The sequence below is a fragment of the Calonectris borealis genome, chromosome 1, assembly GCF_964195595.1.
Source record: "Calonectris borealis chromosome 1, bCalBor7.hap1.2, whole genome shotgun sequence".
Lineage (NCBI taxonomy): Eukaryota > Metazoa > Chordata > Aves > Procellariiformes > Procellariidae > Calonectris > Calonectris borealis.
The window spans coordinates 45,951,542-45,967,200 of NC_134312.1; the positions used below are offsets into that span (position 1 = coordinate 45,951,542).

Consider the following 15,659-nt stretch of genomic DNA (forward strand, 5'->3'; position numbering starts at 1 on the left):
CCACATGCATTACCCTGACATTTAAGGTCTCATAGTCAGTGACCGGTTAACCAAATCTGTCACTGTGACAGACATGTATTTCTACATGCTGTGCCACAACTTAATCTTTCAGGCACAGTTTAGGTGAAGTATATTGTAGCACCGTGACTCAGAGTCTATAATATCTTTAATGAAGAAATTTCCAGACTGGTGTTAAAACAGATCACTTTGGAGTGCCATATTTGCAATAAAGCATGTGAATTTGTCTACTGAGCTATACACAATAGATCAGCTGTTAGACTGCATAACGCTAGTTATCTTTACAATTACTGTTATTATTATGTGTTGTTACAACCAACCACCTCTTCCCTTTTCCCTGATACAGGAGTCTGTGACAATGACTTTCTGGAAGTGAAGGTTATTTTGGAAATAGCTGCTTAGTGACGCATCTGAACTTCTAAATTACCTCTTTTGATAACTTGTGATTACTGTACGTCACACTGTAAATCTGCTATGAGTCAGAACGTTATCTGACATCTCCGGATGATATAGTAAAATATAATGTTGTTCATAACTTCAGTGCATGTATTACTTTTAACTAACTGAGAAACAGAAGGAATTCCCCTATCACGCTTTGATTTCTACCCTCTTCTTTTCTTCTGTGGTGTAGTTTGCTTAACAAGGCCGATAATTTTTATGTTGCACTTGTCTCCAGCTTTCTGCACTGGCTCTTTCCACATGCTGCCCCCAGCTTGGCCGGGTGTGCGAGGTCCCAGAGCTGACAGGTGGAGTGGTACATGCACACGTTGCCATCTATTTCTTTCTACAAAGCAGGTTTTCTCCATCAGAGGAAGCTCTTGCTGTTGGGAGGACACTTATCCTTTGTTTATATGAAGTCTACAAGATGCAGACTTTGTAGACTCTTGTGAGTGCAGCTAAATCCACTTGGATTTAGGCTGGTGGAGCCCTAATGCTACCTCCAGCCACCCTGGAGCACTGGGGACGTCCAGCGGAGCAGGCACTCTCCGCACAGTCTACACATTTCATCCCGCCCTTTCTTGACATTCGGTTTTATTAGTCGGCGTCAGGCTTTGTTAAACTTTTCCCCCAGAGGATTCATTTTGTTTCTAAAGCTTTCCTGCCAGCCCGCATCTACCCCAGCCAGTAGTCCTGCCTCTTTGAAGAAAAAAATCCATACGCTCTTGATGGAGAATGAGAGACTTCTGCCACCGTGACTCAGCAGCAATTATACTGCTTTTTATGCAGAGTTTATTAGGATGTTCCAGAGAAGAAACTGTGCAAACCTAGTGTGTAAGCTCAGCAATCCCGCTGCAGCAAGAAGGACTAAGTCATGATGATCGGGATCTTGGCAGTAGGTCCAGAAACACATTGAGAGTCGGCGTTCGAAAGTAAGGATTGCAGTTCTTCTGACAAAGCGTACCAACTCTTTAAAATCTAGGTTACTCTGTTCTGTGCTTCAGGCTGAAAAGTTTAATGCCAGATCAATGTGATCCGCTAATGGGTTCAGTAAGGCCCCTCAAAGCTTTAATATTCTGAACAAAATGCACCCTCCCCTCATGTCTGCAATTACTGCCACTGATGGTGATAACACACCCCCTGAATCTAAGTAAAAGCAGCTGAGATGTTTGTGACACTTGGGGCAGACTTCACAGAGGCACTTTAAGCATTGCTTGAAAGAGGTCTTAATGCACTTAATATATTTTGAGGTTGCAAAGAACAGCATTAAATAATCACATAGGGGAGAAGGAAAACTTGTTAAAAGCTCCCCAATTTATTAGACACAGCTTGATGTACAGACTCCCATTCTTCTGGGACAGCATGATGTGCCACTTGATGGAAATCATGAGGAAACGGTTACATAAAGGGCTGGCTAGCAGAAAAAGGAGGCAACATTTTTAAAACTCTCTTAAAAAAGGAAATAATCAGCTTGATGGTCCCAAACCCTTTCCATAACTTCATGCCTCTACATCCCATGAATTATTGAAGATGGATTCAGTGCATTATTTCCCACAGCTGGGCTTCCTGCCTGGGCCATTTATTTGTCCCACTCACACCGCGTAGCTCAGGCTGTGCCCACCTCACCCCTCACAGGCAGCACCCCGTTGCGGGGCTGCCCTGAGGGAGCCCCAGTTTGCAACACTCCTTGCCTTGGGGCGTGTTTTTTCCAGCCCCTCTCTGCGAAGTTTCAGTGTTTACTTTGGTTTTGCTTAACTGGAAGCTGAGCTAAGAGCTGCCCATGGACGTCCACACTGACAGTGAGGGAAATAGCAGGCTCAGGGCAAGTGGGAGTGTGGAGCCTCCTGCTCTGGCATCCCATCCCCAACGGGACGGGTCCTCTCTTTCCTCCGAATGAGTTTCCATCTGACCTACGCTGTGGGGCGGGGTAAAAAGAAGAAAAAGGGGGAAAGGGGAACAGGAAAAGAAGGAAAAGAAAGATGGGAAAGGGAAGAAAAGGGGAACAGAGAAAAGGGGAAGAGGCAAAGAAAGAAAAAGAAACTAAAAAGAAAGAAAAAACTGAAAAGAAAGAAAGAGAAACTGAAAAGAAAGAAAACCGACAGAAAGAAGGCGGAAAGAAAGAAGTCAGAGAGAAAAAAGAAAGGAAAAAGGAAAACGGAGAAAGGAAAAAAGGCAAAAGGGGAAAGAAAAAAAGCCTTGAAGAGGAGGGCTGTGCCAAGCTAGCGGCAGCAGCGGGGCAAGCCCTGCCCAGCGCACGAACCAGCCCATGCCGGTGCCGCTGCCGGTGCCGGTGCCGCTGCCGGTGCCGGTGCAGACGCGGGTGCCGGCGCAGCGCCGCCCGGGGCGCGGGGCGGGGGCGCGGGGCGGGGCGGGCGCGGAGGGGCGGGCGCGGGGCGGGCCCGCACGCAGGCGCGGTGGGAGCCCCGGGCGCCCCACGCGGGCGCTCCCAGAGCCTCGGCGGCGGCGCCCGGCTCGGCAGCGAGGGGGGCGCGGGCCGGGGCCGGGCGGGAGCCGGAGCCGCGGCAGCAGAGCAGCAGCAGCAGCCGCCGCACCCCGCTCCGCTCAGCCGCGCTCTCTCCGCCGCTCGCCCCGCTGCCATGGGGTAGGGGGCGGCGGAGGCGCGGGGGGACGCCGTCAGGCTGCGGCCGCCGGCGGAGCGCGTAGCGGCGCCCCGCGGTGCCGGGGGGCGCGAGGGGCAGCCGCGGCGGGGCTGGCGCGGGAGGCGGGGCGGGGGGGGCTGCCCCGGTGCGAGCGCGGCGGCGGCGGCGGCGGCGGCAGGCGGAGAGATGATCGCGGAGTTGTTGAGCAGCGCCTTGGGGCTCGCCCTGTACCTCAACACCCTGGGCGCCGACTTCTGCTACGATGACAGGTAGGGCGCGGGGCGGCGGGGCCGGGCGGGCGGGGACTGCCCACCTGCCGGGAGCGGGGCGGCGGCCGCACCCCTCGGGGTACCCGGGGCGGCGCCGGGGGGTCCCGGCGGCTCCTCCGCTTCGGGTGGCCGCGGCGGCGCCCGCCGCTCACCGGGCTTTGACAGCTCCCGCGCGGGCTCCGTCCCCTCCAGCCCTTCCCAGCGGGGAGGGACCCGCTGCTTTAACTTCGCGTGTCCTGGGCTGGTCCCACATGCGCGGTGTCAGCGGGGCGGCGGGGTGCCCGGCCGCCTCCCCCCGTCCCCCCGCTCCGCCGGGACCCAGCCCCGCGCGGGAAGTTGCCGTGCGTTGCCGAGCTCCTCCGGCGGCCGCGGGGACCGGGCCCCGCCGACGGGGAGGGAAACAGCCGCCGCTGGGCTGGGCTGGGCTCCCTACCTGCTCCTCTCCTGAACGTACCCGCCTTCAGAAGCTGCTGAAAGGCGCTGCTGGCAGCCGGGGAAAATTCCGATTTGTGCCTTTTCCGGTGACTTAATCTGATCACAATTAAAAGAGATGCATAATTAAAACGTATTAGGGAGAACAGCACGCCTGGCTAAACTTATTACCCGTCCTGGGGTGTTTCATGCTCCATTGGAATTAAACCATCCAAAAAGTGAGCACGGATTGACTTTGACAGCTTCTCACCAGCCTCTCTCCTCTGTGGCGAGCGACCGTCGCCCGCGGGCGCGGGCGGGCTGCTGCCCGCGGCGGTGCGGAGTCAGCCCTCCCGGGCGGCGGCGGCCGGCCCGTCCCGCCGCTTGCGCGGCTCGGCGGGAGGGGAGGGCTGCGTGCGCGGGGGGTCCCCGCTTCGTGGCTGGAGTTCACGGTAGCAGCTCACTCCCCGAGCGGCTGTCAGGCAGGGTTAGTGCCTTGGGGCATTTTGCGTGAGAGGAGGAACGCGAGGAAAGAGGGTGAGGGGGGGTAAAGGATTCTGAGCAGAGAAGTGTTGCTGGAAGAGCTGAACGTCCCGGCGCGCTGATGGGATGTGAAAGGGCCAGTTATGTCTGATTAGGCGTTTGCCTTGGGAAATAACCTGCCTGTCCTGGAGGCAGTTAGTTCCTAAACTTGGAAATTTCCTCCCGTACGCCCTATTGCGGTGCACCTGCCGTGTTTAAGGATCTGTCACTGCTTCCAGAAACCCTCCCCCCGTTTTTCAAGGGTTGCCACTATTAAACCTATTATACTCGAAGTAAATGCCAAGTGTTAGTGCTGGTCCAGGTCTCTGGCTGGGAACAGTGTCGGCCGCAGAATGTGGCGATTCAGGCTTCAGTCCTTCAGGTCATTTACATGCACTTGAAGCCTTGTGAAGCAATTAAGTGTTTTTAGGTTTCTGTGAGCCTTCCAATTATCTCCAATGATTTTTCTTAAACCTATTTTAACGTTTCAAAACTTCTTTCACAAACAGTAAAAGAAAAAAATCTGCTGTTATTCTGAAATGCAAGCTCTGAGTTGGATCAATAGAAAGTAGTGAATATTTTGACACACTGTCACTGTTTTAAACCCGCTTGTTATAGTTAAGAACTGCAGGAGTTGTGGAATATTTATGTAACCCTAAGTAGCATATGTTGCAATATTTAGGCAAAACTGGGTTGTTTAAGGACATGCTTATAAGCCTGTCCTGCAGGCCAGTTCAAATTGGCTAGGCAGAGAAAGCAATTTGAAGTACTACCTGGTGTTATTGATGTGGAGGTCAAGGTTACTCTTGATCTTGCCTGAGTGTGCTTTAATACAGTTAGGAAATAGTGGTATTTTCAGTGTCGGAAAGGGTGGAAAAGATAATCACACGCTGTCTTTGCTAGTACTAATCCCAGACTATTTAAAAGGTGTTCTAAAATACTGCTTTGTTTATGTGTTTACCTCCTAACTAAATAGAGTACTTCTCATCATTGTAGCTAAGATTTAGGCATTCACTAGAGTGCTCTGAAAGCCAGTTAATGGCATTTCTGTACGCAGGGTCATCTAATTAGGATGTTTTTCAACTGCAGCACTGGAAGGAGCAAGGCAGAAATGGCTGTTGCATGCTAGTAATTGTTGAACTAGAGGGGGTTATCTATTCAGAGAGGCAGGCTCTCAGACCCAAAGTATTCTTTTAACTGTAATCACAGAATCTCGCTGCCCCGCAGGAGCCGGCTTGAAACGTAACACTAGAAAAGGAGGTCGATGCTGGAGCTGCAGGACACAGCCCTCCATGTGGGAGATGGATCATGCTACTAACTTTAAGTGAATCAAGATTGTGCATTTAGGCTGGGAACCTGCAATGTTTTCTTTCAGGAGGGCAGCATATTGCCATAGCTCTTTTTTCTGCTTCCTTTGCCATTATATTGAAATTACATCAGACTGTTCTTTTTTTAATATAGTGATCAAGCTTACTATATAAAGGGTGTCTGTAATTGCTTTCTGTATTTTTTTATGTAGGTTGGGTAAGATTAAGTGGCATCGTAAAAACTTCTTATAGCAAAATCAATTTCCCAATGGTAAAACTTAATATTTTAGCGGCTGCACGGCACCAAACCAAAGACTGTATGGACAGTGATATAACAAACTTGCTTGTAGTCTGGGCTTTATGACTCTATATCAAAGGATTCAATATTTTATTTCCCACCCTTCACCCAATTAAACTGAAATTGAATGGATTTAAAGCCTGAGGAAGTTGAGTAAGCAAATGTATACATTCTTACTTTTCATTATTATTCTGCCTAACTTGTTTCTTTCAGGCTAGACCGATATGTGGCACGCGCATAATCAGTGCAAACATGTGATCTTTTTGATAAATTGACGTATTGATTACTTTGAATGAAAGTGACAGCCTCTAAACCTGAGAGCCAGTGTAAAGAAGAAACACTGCTTTATTTTTTTTTTCCTGTGGACCTAGAAAACACAAGCTTCTGCCACCCTGTTCCCTGCTACTGTAATTCTTACAGACAGCTGTGATATTTCCTAGTTACATGTGTAGATTATTAGGGGGAAATTCTCCTCCCCAACTCGAAACCTCCTTGTTCATCTAGGAACAAATAAATACATTTTTTTTCCCCTCTTTTTGCTTATTTGTTTTATTTGAAGCTGGATGCGGCATGCAGTAACCCGAAAGAAGAGATGAACGCGGGAAGAGGGGGGAAATATTTAGATGTTGTTGGTCTAATGCCACAGCGAGCTCACATTGCTTGTTAATAAAGGTTTATTTATTGCTGAGCAAAATCATCGTGGAACTGATAACAAGAGATAGGGACAAATGCAATTTCCATTCCTGCGGCTGTATTGAAGATCTTGCTTGTTGCACTGTGTTAAATCCAGCTTCTTGCCAGATTAAGGGGGGCTAATCTCTGCACGTGCAATTCTTGTTTTATGCTAATATCTACCAGTATTACAGGAGGGAAACCCATTGCTGCAATTAGGCTTACGCACCCGCGTAATTATTTTTCCCTGCCATTTAAGCCCCCCGCAAAAGGAGGCAATTTGACCTGTGGGTGCCTTGCATTGAAGTTGTAGTCCTTCATGTGACCTGTGCTAAATAAGACGGGTCATTGTCAGGTTATAGCTGGGGTGTGGAAGATTTAGTGCTCTGCGTATCCAAGGTCATCCGTTGCTACAGCGAACGCGTCAAAAGCAACTCATCCATTGAGGTGTTCCTTCCTACTCCCAAATGTCAGAAGAAAGGCATATTTTAAGGAGAGTATTAGTAGGAATCTTTAACCTTGAGTGATGTATTTTCTCGGTGGCACATTGACAAAATTGGCATTCTGGAGAATACGTAGAGATTTGTCTGTCTCCGTGTAGGACTCTTCCGTGAGATTTGATAGCACTGACCAACTTTCTCTAGCTTGTGCTGCATTTTATTTAGCAGGCCTGAATGGGGCAGCCTTGCCGACGGTAGATAATATTCAACAGCCTTGTTTCAAAGTTGCAGGACAATATTGCAAACTGCGTTGAAGAAATCCTGATAAATGCCTTCACCCTGTAGTGTCAGACTTGCATCATTTAGAAATAGGCCGAGCCCATACTTATTCAACAGTACCTCTGTTGGGTCTGCCCCGTGAGATTTAATCTAGCAAGTGACCCAAATATGTGCACTACAAGAACAAGTATAAGTACACTGGGGAAAATTGCTTGCCATCTGTCTCCTTGTTGTGTGTGTATGTTTGATTATTAATTTACATCTGTGTTTTTTTTATGGCCCCTTTTTGTCATCTACTCTCAATTTTTCAGCTCCAAGTGCCCCTCTCCAGTAGTCCTCAGTAGCTCCAGTTTGCAGGTGGTTGCAATCTTCTGAATTCCAGCAGTGAGGCTGGTGGTGGGGAGAAGTGGGGAGACAGGGACTTTTACGCTTTCTCTGTAGTGTTTTCCCTTTGTCCCTCCTATTGCATCTTATATGTGCTAATTTCAAATGACCATAAAGATAATTTGTATATGAAACAGGGACTTTAACATGTTGATAAAGAACAACATAATCCGGAGAAGATGCCTCAGTAGCTGAGGCTACGTAGCTTTCAGGTACTGTAGTTGAGTATCAACCGAGCGAGCCAGTAACTGATTATCTAATAGGATGAACCCGGCGTGATAATATTCTATTAATATGATATCTGTTCCATTTTAAATGCTGAATATCATCTAAAAATGTCTTTGGCTTTTGATTTAAAAGGCATTTCTGCATCAAAATTTGTGTTGAATGAAACACTTCGGTCAAAATGTGAAATCTTAATTTCATCAAAATAGTGGTGTGGGTTTTTTTTGCAGTGGAGATGCTATAGTATAGAGATTTTTGAAAGCAAAAGAGAAATTATGTCCCCGCAGGCTTTATTTTAAGATTCTTGTTGCATATATAACACTAACATAAACCGAGTCACTTCTGGTAGCTGGTTCAGAGAATAAATTCATGACTGTTAGCAGACGGAGAGTCTCCCTGAGTCACTGACGGGATGCGCCTCATCTGCAGGAAATTCTTCCAGCACACAATGGAGTTACAAATTCAAATGATCCACTTTCTCCAGCATCTCCCATATGTATTCCAGCTGCACTTCTGAATCCTTTAAGTTTGCCAGAGTGAAAGTCGCTCAAAAGGCTCAGAAGTCTCTCATCTCAATTTGTTAACCATCTGATAGCTGCGAGAGTGCTGAATTGGAGCTCCTTTGCCTCCCTCATCTGGAAGCTTGCCCTTCCCCTTGTTGGCTGCTAGGATTTTTTTTTTTTTCCTGTGAAGTTGACTGAAGCAGACTTTGCTATTTGTTTACGGAATTTCTTCCTTTAGCTGAAATATTTGATGCTGAAGCTGTAGATGCAAGCCTGCTGGCAACCTGTGGTGAATATTGCTCCAAACATACAGTTGGAGAAACAGACTAAATCAGAAGACAGAGATGCTTATTCTTACTGTTACTTAAGTAAAAGTGAATCTGTTCTTTGGGCCAGTGTTTACGGTTAGATTTTTTCATTTTTATTTCTAAATATTTTATAGGCTTGATACAGCTTTTGGTTTAACTGTCTTTTTTGAAAAAGAAATGTTTTTAAACCATCCATTTCCCTCAGTGTTTTTTTTCATTGCTAATTTTTGTCTGAAATGGTTGTTTGAAAGATGGAAGCCTTTTATCTGGAGACCCGAATCTTATGCTGAAAGTTCTTTGTTCTCCGACACTTCGGCCCTCAGGTTTTTAAATTAATTTTGGAATTTCTCTTGATTGCGGAAGCCTATTGTTGGCCTTCGAGGGTGGGCGGCCTTTGAACTCCCTGAGCTTTCCTGCTTGGGGTGACTGATCTTATAAACGCTTCTTATCTTCCTTTAAAGTGGGAGCTGCTTCTGTGGGCAGGTTATTTAAGTCAGGATGACAGTAGGATTTCATTTCACTTATTCTAGATCGGGTTCTTAGTTCGTATTCCCGCAGTCTCAGGATAGATATTCATAGTCTCAGGATCGATAGATAGTCTCAGTGACCAGGTATTTCTGTTATTGTTTGCACAGGCGGTCTCTCCTCAGTAAGAGGGAGAGGGTGTAAATCCTGTAATTTCTTTCCCAGTTTCACCTTCCGCAGAGCTCCGTACTAAACCATTTTTCCCCGAGCGCCAGCCCGTTGCTGAATGAAACTCAAAGAGCCAGAGGAAATTGTTTTTTGGAATCACACCCTAAATATTACTTAACATGTCGACTCTACTGTTCGGTTTACTACTTCAGGACAGTTGAAATGGCTTACGGACCTGTGAATGGCTCGTAACGGGCATCTCCAAAGGCAGCGGTGTCCGCGTCGGCTCTGTCTTCGGCAGATGCTTCAGCCTAGCACAGGGTTGCTGCTGTTCGTATATGACAGCTTATTGTGAAACAAAGAAACATGCTGGATCACTGGGGCGGCAGCTGAGGATCAAGTAATCTGTCAATCTCTATTTCATTTCAAGGAAAAAGAAAGCCAGTAAATCAAACAGCTTGAAGCTGATGAAACTTGGCCACCCAGCCTCCGTAACGGGGCATGGCTAGTCGATGTGCTCTGATGCTCTGCCACCCCAGCCATTCCTGGCCTTGTTAAGCTTCAGGAGGGAGAAAAAGTAAAAGTGGCTTCCTTGAATACTAATCCTTGCGTTCCCTGGGACACTGTGAATTACTCTGTTAGCCTTCGTTGTCCTATTGGCTTCACGAGGAGATTTTTCAAGAATAGTGGGAGGTTTCAGTTGAAGGTAAATAATGCCCATTTACTGTCTTCATATCTCTTCTTTCCTTCATCTCTTCATCTTTTTAATTGCTGTTCATTTTATTTGAAATATTGTGCTTTCACCATAAGCTGTTTTGCCTTTTATATCTTAATTATTTTGATTCCCCCCCCCCCCCCCCCAGTGGTTTATTCAAATGGCCCATATTCATGCTTCAAAAACTGTTAAAAAATCAGGGTAATCTCTAAAAACACATGTAGGTGTATATACCATCACTATAGTAAATGGAATAATTTTTGTTGTATGCCTAAAACTTCAGAGCAAGTCTCTTTTGGCATCTCTCTTCCAGCAGAGAGCTGGACAGGCTTCCGATTAGTCTGCCACAAAGGCTCCTTAATTTATTTGCAGGGGTCACTGTTGACTGCCTCACAGCACTTCCTTCTCTCCAGGAGTTAAGCGCATTGGCTTCAGCAGCGCTCCCGGTCCCAGCTGGCCCGGGAAGCCAGAGATTGACAGGTAATTGAACAAGAATTTTCCACGTGATGGTACAGACCATTACTGCCAGATGACTGGTCTGTGGCATCCCCTATTATTCACCGACCTGTCAGTAGACCAAAAAAAACCACCATGACCTCTGACCTGTGGTTCAAGCGAGGACAGGTTTTTCTGAATTTAGTTAGCGTCCTGTTTCCAGGACGGGTTTTCCTGAACTTAGCATTACTCTAGGCTATTTTGCTAATGAGAGGATTGTATGATTTTTAGCTCCTATGTGTTTTAGTCAGCTAGTCCAGTATTAGTTCAGAGGAACAACACAGTAATTGGTAGCAGAACTATCGCTGTAAAGTCTCTGCCAGTGCCTGGATGCTATTTTCAAGCAGCTTGGTAATTTGCGTACTTAAATCCTAAAAAAAGGACTTGAACTCTTGAAACAGGGTCATGATGCAGTGACCAAAATTGTCGTGGAAACAAACCCACTCAGCAGCAGCCTAAACCATTCCTAGATCTCTGACCTGTCTTCCCTTCCCACCTCTGTGGCTTTTTACATACAATTAATAACCGGTGCTGGGCCCAGGAACCAGGCTCCAGCGTGCCACTTCCCCGTCATCGCTGCAGAATGACCTGCACTCCCTGGCCGGGAGTGTTGATCTGCTGGAGGGTAGGAAGGCTCTGCAGAGGGACCTGGACAGGCTGGATCGATGGGCTGAGGCCAACTGTGTGAGGTTCAACAAGGCCACGTGCCGGGTCCTGCACTTCGGCCACAACAACCCCATGCAACGCTACAGGCTTGGGGAAGAGTGGCTGGAAAGTTGCCCGGAGGAAAAGAACCTGGGGGTGCTGATTGACAGCCGGCTGAACATGAGCCGGCAGTGTGCCCAGGTGGCCAAGAAGGCCAACGGCATCCTGGCCTGTATCAGAAATAGTGTGGCCAGCAGGAGCAGGGAGGTGGTTGTGTCCCTGTACTCGGCACTGGTGAGGCCGCACCTCGAATATTGTGTTCAGTTTTGGGGCCCTCCCTACAAGAAGGACATGGAGGTGCTGGAGCGTGTCCAGAGAAGGGCAACGAAGCTGGTGAAGGGCCTGGAGCACAAGTCTTATGAGGAGCGGCTGAGGGAACTGGGGTTGTTTAGTCTGGAGAGGAGGAGGCTGAGGGGAGACCTCATTGCGCTCTACAACTACCTGAAATGAGGTTGTAGCGAGGTGGGTGTTGGCCTCTTCTCCCAAGTAACTAGTGATAGGACGAGAGGAAATGGCCTCAAGTTGCGCCAAGGGAGGTTTAGATTGGACATTAGGAGAAATTTCTTCACTGAAAGAATAGTCAGGCCTTGGAAGAGGCTGCCCAGGGAAGTGGTTGAGTCACCATCCCTGGAGGTATTTAAAAGACGTGTAGATGTGGTGCTTAGGGACATGGTTTAGTGGTGGACTTGGCAGTGCTAGGTTAACGGTTGGACTTGATGATTTTAAAGGTCTTTTAGAACCTAAACGATTCTATGATTCTATACTTAGGGCACCCTTCTGGTGGGAAACCAGTCTTTGAACCCTCTCAAATACCTAAATAAAAGATAGATACACCGCAAGCATTTGTCTGCAGTCCCAACTTAGAGATAGCATTTCATTTCTGTATTTCCAGAATATTCATTTCAGTGTTTCCAATTGCTTGGCTACGTGCTCTGAGTAAGTGCGACTTTAGTTTTTAATTGCTTTTCTGAGAATTTTCTCTCCTTCTGATGCAAGGGAATGTAGTTTGGAGTTGGATGGCTCTCTGTGAATCAGATACTTTTCCTTAGGAGGCAGTGCCTGGCTGATAAGTGCGTAGGCTGCCAACATCGTGGTGCATCAGGAGTGCCTTTACAGCATCTAGCCTCCAACTTCTATGCAGGAATATTTCTCAGTTGATGCTGTTTAAAATAGCTCTTAGGTTTTGCTCAGTAACTACTGAAGCTGGTAATGGTTATTTACTTTGGTGTTAAAAAACCCAGCACGTACGGTTCCAGTGTGTGAGTGAAGAACTAAGAAATACTCTTCCATTGAAAATAGTCTCCTTAAGTTGATGTTTGCGGTGGTTTTAAGGTGACGGAATTACTTAGTGGGGAAAAAACCCCAAGGCAGTGGATGTTGTCCATTATAAAGATCTTTAAGAATTAGCACTGGTACCAGAAAAATAAACCTGTCTATAGATAGGGGTCAGCCAAGCCCCTTATTATGGAGTATCACAGTTAAAACCAAGCCCCAAAATCCACCCAACCAGCACTAAACTGTTTGGTTTTATCAAAGAGCCCCTTGGTATGGCTCCATCCAGATTCCAATAAGAGATGAAAGACTTTACGAGGAGCCAAGCACCCGTGTAAAAAAAAGATCAGTGTGCTGAAGTGGCCGCTAGAAGGTAGGCGGAGATAGTCTGCCCCATCATCATTTAAACTCTAAAGACTCAGCGTGTGTCTGGTCTTTGTTTTAAACCCATGAGTCTTGCCTTCCAGCACAGGGTGTGTTTTAGCATATTCAGAGTTCAAGCTGCTGTAAGTGAGGGTGTGAGTTGTCCAACTGAAGTTCTTTATATATTCATGTCTATACGTTTGACAGGCTTTTAGTAGTCACTTTGAAATGAAAGATGCAGTTCGCTGGATGATGAAGTAATAGGTCAACATCTCGGAGGCAGCATGGGGAGAACTAGAACTCCTAATCCAGAATAACTTTTTTTTTCTGCAGATGTCTAATTTGTTCCAGGTCTCTAACATGAAACCTTGAAGTTGGAACTCATTCTGAAAATCAGCCACTTCTGGGACTTTGACGTCTTGAGTCTTGTGTGCGTGTGGTTTGGTTCCATCATTTTCAGAGCGTGTTTTTGATGGTGGGCCTTTGAGAGGGCACAGGAGGATCTTGCTGACCGATGTGGAAAGCAGCATATTAAGTGATACACTTAAAAATCTGCTCTTTAAAGCACAGGGTGCCTGTGCCTTTATAGGCTTTTAGCACTGTGTCGTTTCTCTTCCGCAGGCTGCTCCTGTTGGTGCTTTTAGCCTTTATGTGATATTGTAGCACTACAGTAACATAGGAATGTTCTTGGTTTCATTTTACAGCCCGACAACGTTCCTGGGTCGGGATCAGTTATATTTGGCTGGCTCCTTTGTTTGAGTGGACTAGTACTGGGCTACTTTGAGGCGGGGATTAGGTCCAGTTGGAAATTCAGATGAGATGCTCGCAGTCACCTCTGGCCATTAGAGTAGCTTTCCTAACCCAAAATAACACTGGGGATTTTTCTTACTGAAGTGGAAGGAGCCCACTCTGCTTTGAGTGTGACTCTGTGGGTGTAAGAATCCACTTGTAGCTGTTGTTCTGTAGGTTAGGAGCCTTCTGCTGTATACTTTTTTTCATGTTTCATACACTTTTTAAATAGATTTTTTTTTTTCTTTTCAAATAAAAATATATTTGAAGGAATGCTGTGCCTTTTCATGTCCTCTCATTTCCAACAGCTATGTGAAGATGAAGGTGCTGTCATGCCTTCTCCTGTATTGATACTGTATTTGATTTGACTGCTTAGTGTGGCAACAGTGTTGATTGTTTTAATTATTTTAATAACAAGATAAAGAAGAAATTAGGCTCAGAAGTGAGGCATAGGCTCAAAAGTGAGGCAGTATCTTAAGAAGCCTTATTTTGTGTGTTATATATCAGCCCTCTAGATACCACTAAAATAAGAAAAATACTTATGTCTTGGATTAAGCCTCTTTGTATTGGCCTGGCTGTCCTTGTTGGTGCCAGAATTTCATCGGTGAATCATCTTGGGCAACTCTGAAATAATTTGTGAAGCTTTGTTTGGAAGTTAGGTTTGTGGGTCTCTAGCAAGGTCGCTCTCTTTCTGCCATCCTTTCTTTGACCTTCCATACCTCCTCCCAACTCCCACGCCAAAAAGAAACACCGTACGGTTCCTGGGAAGGTGCTTCTAGGTGTGGTATGCATCTAGCTGTGTATTCCTTGTTGCAAAATCTTGAATTAATTCCACGACAAGAATTCCACGAGGCTTCAGTGTGTATGTTTCATTTTCTTCAAACATTTCAGTTGTACTTGAGGTAACTTTAAATGTTATTTATTTATTTATTTTCAGGAGGAAAAGGAAGATTGGTCTTGTGAAATTAATGTTAGTTGCAGAAGAAGGCTTTCTTTTTTTAATTAATTATTTGTAATTAAACTTTTGATCTTTTACATTTTTATAATTAAAGCAGAAGAAAACTTAGGCTTTTTAAAAGCACTTTGATCTGAATTAAGGTTCCAGTGCCAAAAGAGTAATTTAAATGCTGCATGGCTGTATAAATAAAGCTTGCTGAAAGAAAAAGTACTAAGAGAATGATGAAAAAATTTAATCAAATAAAATAGCATTTTTGTGTGTAGCAGCTTTCATTTTGTAGCACAAACAGTTCTTTATAGCTTCTTTGTAACACCAGTATACTTGAATGAATTTTCTATTTGTGTGAAAAGACATAGCTATATGTTCTATTCCGTTTCACAGTATATTACTCATCTCTTGTATGTAAATCACTTGCTTGTTAAAAATGGTAGTATTTCTCTTCAATAAACATCTGTCTTTGGAGAGTTCTCAAGATGCACTTTTTTTAGAAGACGAAAGACTTAAGTATGGGGAAAGGCCACAAAGAAAATAGTTCCTCACGTTATTGGCCTCATGCAAAAAAAGCAAAACCCAAGCTGGATCACCCCAGAGTTCCGTCTACGCTGCCGTTTGCTGCCAGACACGTTCGTGCTCTTCCTGGGCTTTGAAAGGGTTGCTGAAAGCAGCTCTGCACCAGAGCTGTGCAGCTTCAGCTAGCGTTGTGGAGCGTTATGGTTGTGGTGATGTGGCTTGCAGAGTATCGCTGGCAGGTGGAGCCTGAGATGGGAGCCTGAGATGAAAGCCTTCTCCACCCGAACGGACTTGGGGCTGTGTGTCTGGATGTGCCCAGAGCTACTGTGCAAGTCATTACATCCCGTGCTGCCTCTGTTTCCTCTCCCTGTTTTTGCTCGTAATGTGATTGCAAGCTCTCGGCAGCCAAAACCACATCTTTAGTAGATCTGTTGCATTGGTTGGTTCAGCGTGGCTCGATCCTTGAGAAGGGCATCTGGCTGTGGGCATCTGGCTATTTTTAAATGATGGCTTGGGCTTAAAGAAGGGAAGTTTAATGGAAGTTG

General features: G+C 46.1%; 1 protein-coding gene across 1 annotated transcript in view; it reads left to right on the top strand.

Moving 5' to 3' along the window:
- The first annotated feature begins 3,242 nt into the window (after positions 1 to 3,242).
- Positions 3,243 to 15,659, top strand: part of TMTC2 (transmembrane O-mannosyltransferase targeting cadherins 2) — a 267,707-nt gene continuing 255,290 nt past the window's right edge. Inside the window, exon 1 of the mRNA XM_075150599.1 lies at positions 3,243 to 3,325. Within this exon, the coding sequence (XP_075006700.1) occupies positions 3,243 to 3,325 (83 nt within the window). The remainder of the gene's footprint in view (positions 3,326 to 15,659) is intronic.